This window comes from Sinocyclocheilus anshuiensis, unplaced genomic scaffold (genome assembly GCF_001515605.1).
Source record: "Sinocyclocheilus anshuiensis isolate Anshui unplaced genomic scaffold, SAMN03320099.WGS_v1.1 scaffold1491, whole genome shotgun sequence".
Taxonomy (NCBI): domain Eukaryota; kingdom Metazoa; phylum Chordata; class Actinopteri; order Cypriniformes; family Cyprinidae; genus Sinocyclocheilus; species Sinocyclocheilus anshuiensis.
In genome coordinates this window covers 610,629-619,223 of record NW_015555706.1, presented here as the reverse complement: position 1 = coordinate 619,223, position 8,595 = coordinate 610,629, and the positions used below count along the sequence as shown (strand labels likewise).

Below are 8,595 nucleotides of genomic sequence, written 5' to 3'. Positions count from 1 at the left end.
GATCTAGTAACATCTTACAGTGAGTGAACAATATATTTTTAAAACATTTAATGTTTGTGAATGTTATTTAATACAAACACTTGATCATTCATGTTTGTTCATTGTGCATTAAATAATTTTAACAGACTGAACTTTTAAATTAACCCTAAGAAGAATAATTGCCATATAACTATTGTTTATTGTTAGGTCATGTTATCTAACAAATAAAATCTTTAAACTTTTGGGTGAAACTTGTTTACTTTTTTCATACTTTTATTACTTGTGGGAAAACTTGAAACACTTTTAAATGAGTATAAAGAATGGCATTGGTTTTGTACATTTAATTTTTGTTTAACGTTGTTAATAAAAATGTTGTTCAATTAGCATGTTTTTGTGTTTTGCTTTGGTACCGAAATTGGTACCGAGAACCGTGGATTTTTGCTGGTATTGGTACCGAATACTGAAATGTTGGTACCGTGACAACACTAGTTTATAGTAAAGCAGTATTTTAGTTTTCATTGCGTATCCATTTTAAAAACGATCAGTTGATTAATCGGTATCAGTAAAATCAAATCGGTGGACATCTACGGACAATATCAGAGAATTAAAATGGAAATTGTGTGAAAAGTGCAATCATATAAGATAAAAAAAACAACATGCATGACTATAAATGGAGTTCAGAAGTGTGTTTGTGATATGCATGAAAGCAAAGGCTGTTTAACTGCATTTTCAGTGTTTTATGGCATTGAGTCATATAGTATTTATTCCTTTTTTTTAGGGTTGTAACTATGTAGTCATAATATATCACAATGCAAAAATGCACCTGTGGCATGAACGTTTAGACAATTTAATTTAACTCCAATATGGTAAATCCAGAAGGGCAAACATTTGAGCTTCCTTCACTAATAAAAAAAAACTAAAGTGCATTTAGTAAAACACACTATTTAAAACGTTAGATGTCTGTAGTGAGGGAAAAAGTGCAAGCAATATTTCTAATAGTCATTTGCTTTGTATTTTCTTATATTGCTCATAGGAAAAATCAACCCTGTCAAGTTTAGTTATCACTAAATAACCCAATCTCAGAGTTCATAGTTGCCCCAAACAGCCAATCATCTGTGACATGCTCACAAGAACAAAACCAAAGCCAAGCCAAGTGTCTCATGTTGATGCACAAAGAGTTGGTTGTTGATTTCCCTCTGTCGTGCCTCTTTCTCAGTGCCATCTCCATGTACTACGAGCTGACCGAAAATGACATGGCCTTCATTAAGCAGTGCAAGGATGGATCTGGTTTCCTCATCAACCTGATCGACTCTCCCGGCCACGTGGACTTCTCCTCCGAGGTCACGGCTGCTCTGCGTGTCACCGATGGAGCTCTGGTTGTGGTGGACTGTGTCTCTGGTAAGCTTTTTACTGTGGTTATACATCATACTGTCATTGATGTGGCCTTCATAGGGTTTATGCGGGTCTGAAGTCTCCCTTCCACAAATTAATGCCTTAAATTGGACCAAAAGTCTTACATTTATGCCATTTAGTTATGACATTAAATAAATCAATAAGTCCCAAGAAGCCGTGGTTTACAGTGAATTTATAACGGCTAAGGGGCATTGTTAGGCACGAAGCGGAGTGCCTAAAGCTAGGGCTGTGCAATTAATCGCATGTGATTGTCAAGCGCATCTCGTCAGTAAAGCCATCACCTGCTTTCAGATGGAGCGGCATTTAATACACAGAGCCGTAGTTCACTGACAATTAGGCAATATCACATTCATAATTGAATGCGATTCATCTACGATTGCTAATAATCTGTTGCTAATAATTCTTATTCTCCTTAGACATGTTTCTGTGAGTCTTAAAAGGTCTTAATTTGCCCTCATAAATTAAGGTCTTAAATTAATTTTTTTTTTTTTTTTTTTTGTCTTGTTTCTTGATTTAAAAATGCTTTGATTTCTGTACTGGAGAACATTTAGTTGAGATGCAAAATGAAGAGGAATATTCTAATTGAAATTGATCAAAATGAAGTGCATTTATACTTCAACTGGGAACAAATATCTACCAATAGAGTCAATATTTGTTCATGTATTAATCATAAACTCACTTAATTGATGAATTTCTTTGTTTCCCCTTCCATTTATTCCTTAAGTCTTAAATTTGACTACTTAATACCTTCAGAAGTTCTGATTTACATTTAGAGAACGTATTGACGTATTGTTGCCTTCCGTTTAGTCCTTCTCTGTACTTGGTCATAAAAAGCTCTTAAATTTACCTTCATGAAACCCTGATATGATCTAAAATGCATTTATTGCTATTTACAGGATGTTAAATGTCTCTTTTGCTCAGGTGTGTGCGTGCAGACAGAGACTGTGCTGAGACAGGCCATCGCCGAGCGCATTAAGCCCGTGCTGATGATGAATAAGATGGACCGGGCCCTGCTGGAGCTGCAGCTGGACCCTGAGGAGCTGTACCAAACCTTCCAGCGTATCGTGGAGAACGTCAACGTCATCATCTCCACCTACGGAGAGGACGAGAGTGGACCCATGGGTAACATCATGGTGAGAACACGCTCTCGTTTGTTTATATGAAGTGGTAAAATGCTATGCGGTCTGTGAGGAGAAACCATGCACCACTCTGATTGGCTGATGAACAACTAAACACAATATCTGAGACCTGCGCTGATCCTTCAGTGATTTCTGACCCGTTCAGAGCCGTAGTCTCATGATATCGGTTCCTTTAGCTGGACTATTTGTGCTCATCTCTCTGCTTTCTCTCAGATTGATCCAGTGATCGGTACTGTGGGTTTTGGATCTGGTCTTCACGGCTGGGCTTTCACTCTGAAGCAGTTTGCAGAGATGTATGTGGCCAAGTTTGCTGCTAAAGGTGAAGGTCAGCTGAGCCCATCTGAACGCTGTAAGAAAGTTGAGGACATGATGAAGAAACTCTGGGGTGACAGGTGAGATTCATACCAGTAAATACATTGTTCAGTTCAGCTGATAAAATGAGCCTCATCTTGTGCATTATTTTAGTAATTTGAATTAAACATCCGCTAGAAGACTTAAACTCATACACTGCCATTTAAAAGATTTAAAAATATTTTTAATGCTTTCCAAAATTGTTTATTTGTTCAAAAAAGCTGTAATATTGTGAAATATTTTTATAATTTAAAGTAACCGTTTTCTATGTGAATATCTGTTAAAATGAAATTTATTTCTGTGATCAAAGCTGTATTTTCAGCATCATTACTCAAGTCTTCAGTGTCACATGATCTTCAGAAATCATTCTAAAGGTGTTTTCACGTAGTCTGCTTTAACAGAACCAAACCCAGTTCACTTAAAGGGAACCAGCCGAAATTTTAAATTAAAAAGGAACCGTATGTAGCCTTTTAAGTTATTTAAACTTCCTTTTTCCCCCAGATAAGAGTATTAAAATGTTTGTTTGCTCCAAATATATTGTAATTCACAAGCTGTATTTCATTGCTCAGGTTTAGTAATTATTGCTTTTCTAAAGAATTAAATATCATACCATGGTCTGTCTGAATGCTCTATTCTGATTGGCTTGCAGGTGTGCATTGAAACCGTTTAATAAGTCCGTTTAATCGGTGTTCTTTATTAATGCGCTGCTTTCATTGACGCGTGCACACACACAGATTGGAGATTGCACAGCGCACACACGGAAACATTGACTAGCACAAACACATGTCAACTTTATTAATATAATAGCTTTGAAACTGAATTGCTACATTATTTCTCAGCAACGAGGAGGTAAAATTGCTGTTTTTGAAGTAACTAAACTTACAGGTTCACTGTTTGCAGAGTGAGATGCACAGATGCAACTTTCATCATGCTCTCTCTATCGATAATTAACTCAAATCAATGCTATAATTCATGCATTCAAATAAATGTGATCTTACTGCACTACTTCATCTCGGTGTCTGATTTAAAGCGGGCAGAATGCTAGATCTCCGCTGCACGTCGGGTGGTTCTTTGCCACCACGTGTTAAAATCATTTAATGCACAGCTAGCTGTAGATTACATAAATTACAACAGAATTTTCTATTGTAGGGCTCCAGACTGCGACCATTTTTTATGCCTGTGTGACTAAATTTTCTGAGTGCTCGCACTGGCACGACCACCGCGTTGCCTAACTCATAAGCGCTGCCATTTCTGTTGCATATGAGAAACATCAAACGAAACCAGCGTGTAACGAAACCGCGCTGTTCGTTTGAGCTGCGCAGCGCGGACCGTATATCAACTCGGACCAATAATGGAGCACAGCGCGAGAAAACTGGTCTGAGCTCAGAACAGGTTTACTCAGGAGCCAGTGTTGATCTTGCAACAGTTACTGCACCGCGCTGCGAGATCCAGAGAGAAGCGTTTGAACTGCACAGATTTCCCTGTTATTAACCGATCAAACAGCGCTGACGTATGTCAGAAAACCAGAAGTAATAACGTTAGCTATAACCATGCATTGTGTTGTGGCAGAAAGAGTTGAATGTTATTACATTATTCATTTCAGGGTTTGTACAACCTTTTGAGAGAGAAATTCAAGCACTTTAAAGCTCTAAAAATGATCCAGTTTTTATATTTATTTAATTTTTTTGCACTGTGTATGAAATAAGAAAAGTCACAAAATGCCTTGACTTTTTTTTTTCTTTTTTCAATTTGACTGAATCACACATCAAGAGCGTTCCTTTTATGATCACTGAAGTTATCAGTCAGTTCCGTATAATACTATAAAAGAATAATAGTATCTTTAATAAGAGTAGAATGTTCACTTTCTATATAAAACTTAGATATTTATGTTACTGTTGCTAATAAAAGTAAATTTTGTATGCTTCCCAACTCAAGCTCAGTGCTTTACAGTCAAGTGTGCATTACCAAGAAATAAACGTGTAATATTATTAGTAACTGCACTTAATGCAAAACGATAAGTTATTTTATGATTTTAAATTATCTATCTTTTTAATACCTTTTGGGTCTTATGTAACTTCAGTGAACCAAAATTTTTAAGTGGTAGTGTAAATTATACATGAAATGCAAGCTCTGCTGCTCTTGCAGGTATTTTGACCCAGCCACCGGTAAATTCAGCAAGTCTGCCAACGGCCCTGATGGAAAGAAACTGCCCCGCACCTTCGCCCAGCTCATCCTGGATCCCATCTTCAAGGTGCCAATCTGTTTGCCTCAAACACTAGTGCAGATCTCCTTTTGATCCACCGGTGATCATACCGCACTTTCTCAATCCCCAGGTGTTCGATGCCATCATGAACTTCAAGAAGGAGGAAACCGCCAAGCTGATCGAGAAGCTGGACATCAAGCTGGACACCGAGGACAAGGATAAGGAAGGCAAGCAGCTGCTGAAGGCTGTGATGCGTCGCTGGCTGCCCGCCGGAGAAGCTCTGCTTCAGATGATCACCATCCACCTGCCCTCTCCCGTCACGGCCCAGAGGTACCGCTGCGAGCTGCTTTACGAAGGGCCTGGAGATGATGAAGCTGCCATGGGTACGACACTCGTTTTCTCAGGGTTTCTCGGGTGTGTGTTGCATTTGAATTGTCTGATTTAGTTTGTTGTGTTCTGCGCAGGTGTTAAGAACTGCGACCCTAAGGCTCCCCTCATGATGTACATCTCAAAGATGGTGCCGACCACAGATAAGGGTCGTTTCTACGCTTTCGGCCGCGTGTTCTCTGGTGTCGTGTCCACTGGGCAGAAAGTGCGAATCATGGGACCAAACTTCACCCCTGGGAAAAAGGAGGATCTTTACCTGAAACCCATCCAGAGGTCTGCAGCATTCCGGACTCATTAACGCCCAAATTAGTTTATTTAGCCAAGATTGAAAAATAGTTCAATCACTTTTTTTTTTTTTTATTGATATAAAAACACTAACACTTTACAATAAGGTTTCATTTGGTAAGTTATACTTAATTATACTTAAATACTTATTCAACATTTATTAATGTTAAGTTCAATATTTACAAATACATTATTAGTTAACAATGTACTGTGAACTAATATGAACACTTTTATTAACTAACATTAAAGGTTAAATGCTGTAAAAACATTGTTTATTATTAGTTCATGTTAGTTAGTGCATTAAATGAGATCTAATTGTAAAGTGTTACTGATATAATTGTTTCTAGCGATGCACCCAAATAAAAATCCTGGGCCGAAACCAAAAATTTAGCGTGTATTTGGGCCGAAAACGGAATTACATTTTATTTAATAATCAACACTTTTAAAAAAGGTTTTACAGACATTTCAATTGTACATAAGGCAGTTTTTGTCCACTTTTTAATTAGATATTTCTACTTCCATTTGTTGGTGGAATATAAATAAACAGTGGCTTTAATAACTTCATGACCGATTTATTTAAACATGCATTAAATAATGAAGACAACAGGTTAAGTAACAATATTAATGAACGTGCATGTGTATCAAAATAATTAAAGAATGTGTAGGCTACATTTATTGTATAAATTGTATGTAAAATTGACAATTTGAATCAAATTCATGTAAAAAGTAATAAAGCTCAAAGATTATTGTGATTATTGGATGGTAGGTGTGCTACAAGTAAGGGCTGGGACAATAAATCAATGCATTGCAAGTCGAGAAATGATTCTGAGATTTTCCGAAGGTATTGCGAATTCTCTCTTGAATCGATTCTGAGCTTAGTTTTTAACAGCAGGTGAAATAGTCGTATTCTGCCTGCTTCCAGTTCATTTACACACGCACCACTTGAACCTAAAATAAGCATTCATAGCGAGTGTGCGGTTAAAAACTAGCCTAGAGCGCCATCTGCTGTTAAAAATTAAGCTCAGAATCGATTCCAGAGAGAATCACGATGCATTCCGAAAATCTCAGAATCTCCACGAATCGCGATGCATCGATTTATTGTCCCAGCCCTTCTAGAAATAATGTTTAGTGACTTTTTGATCATGCATCAACCGAAAACTGCACGGACTAAAAGATCTCAGTTCTTCAAAATTATTTATTTGCGAATTATTTGTATTTTTATTGGTTGTAATGATTTTATTGTCCCTCAAATTAACTTCCGGTTGCCAAAATTTAGTGCATCACTAATTAACGTGATCCCAGAACTGTGTACCACCTTTCTGACGCACAGCATTTCTTTATTCCAGGACCATTTTGATGATGGGTCGTTACGTGGAGCCCATTGAAGATGTGCCATGTGGTAACATCGTGGGTCTGGTAGGCGTGGACCAGTTTTTGGTGAAGACCGGGACCATCACAACTTTCGAGCAGGCCCACAACATGCGTGTGATGAAGTTCAGCGTCAGCCCTGTGGTCAGAGTGGCAGTGGAGGCCAAGAACCCCGCCGACCTGCCCAAACTAGTGGAGGGACTCAAGCGCCTGGCCAAGTCTGACCCCATGGTGCAGTGCATCATCGAGGAGTCCGGAGAGCACATCATCGCCGGCGCCGGAGAGCTTCACCTGGAAATCTGCCTTAAAGATCTGGAGGAGGACCACGCCTGCATTCCACTGAAGGTCTGTGCATCATTAGCACTTGGCAGATTTTATTAGCTGAAATGCCAATAAATTGAAATGCAGCCAACCAGCCGTTCCTGATGTAACCCGTGTGATTGGTTCTCCAACAGAAATCAGACCCCGTTGTGTCCTACAGAGAGACGGTCAGCGCAGAGTCAGACCAGATGTGTTTGTCCAAGTCCCCCAACAAGCACAACCGTCTGTACATGAAGGCCAGGCCATTCCCCGACGGACTCGCTGAAGACATCGACAAGGGCGACGTGACATCCCGTCAGGAGCTCAAGGCCCGCGCTCGTTACCTGGCCGACAAATACGAGTGGGAGGTCACAGAGGCCCGTAAGATCTGGTGCTTTGGACCTGACGGAACCGGACCCAACCTCCTGGTGGACGTGACCAAAGGAGTGCAGTACCTGAACGAGATCAAGGACAGCGTCGTGGCTGGATTCCAGTGGGCCACTAAAGAGGTGAGATGTTAGCAGTCAAACGGGGTTTGGTTAACTAGTCGTCCTCTTGATGTCCTGGCTGGTCTGTGAGGAGAAATCATGCACCACTCTGAAGAAGTGATCGATAACACCTACCATAAATATCTGCGACCTCCACGGACATGAGCGAGAGCCAATCTACAATATTGAGACCTGGTCATAAACTTTTAATTATATAAAATGTTTTATTGGAATATTTTTATTCATTTAAAATGAAGTGCAATTAGATATAAATAATAAACAATACAAACAAATAGAAAGTATTAATAAAAAAAAAAAATGTATTAGTATTTTTGCTGTTATAATAGTGCTTTAAAAAATTTTGTTTTAAATATAATAAAAAAAAAACATTACAAATTTATTTGAATTTTTATTTTTAGGTTTTGCCTTTTTTTTTTTTTGTATTACTAGAAACCAAACCAATAAATAAACTTAAAAAAAAATATTTTGCTATCATTAATAATTATTTTATTACTAAAAGTAAAATAGAATACAAAAAAAAACAAAATACAAACCAATTTTTAAAAATGTGTATCTTAATTATATTTTTGTTTTTGGTTTGTTATTAATATTTGTATTAATAGCAACAAATACAAACCAAACCAATAAAGCGTTCATTTTTTGTTTGTGTACTTTGTACGTT

General features: G+C 38.1%; 1 protein-coding gene across 1 annotated transcript in view; it reads left to right on the top strand.

Moving 5' to 3' along the window:
* The first annotated feature begins 1,130 nt into the window (after nt 1–1,130).
* Nucleotides 1,131–8,595, top strand: part of LOC107671802 (elongation factor 2-like) — a 12,510-nt gene continuing 5,045 nt past the window's right edge. The window contains exons 1-8 of the mRNA XM_016464773.1: nt 1,131–1,377; nt 2,314–2,525; nt 2,745–2,923; nt 5,028–5,133; nt 5,216–5,468; nt 5,550–5,745; nt 7,104–7,470; nt 7,581–7,934. Of these exons, the coding sequence (XP_016320259.1) occupies nt 1,140–1,377; nt 2,314–2,525; nt 2,745–2,923; nt 5,028–5,133; nt 5,216–5,468; nt 5,550–5,745; nt 7,104–7,470; nt 7,581–7,934 (1,905 nt within the window). The 5' untranslated portion in view covers nt 1,131–1,139. The remainder of the gene's footprint in view (nt 1,378–2,313; nt 2,526–2,744; nt 2,924–5,027; nt 5,134–5,215; nt 5,469–5,549; nt 5,746–7,103; nt 7,471–7,580; nt 7,935–8,595) is intronic.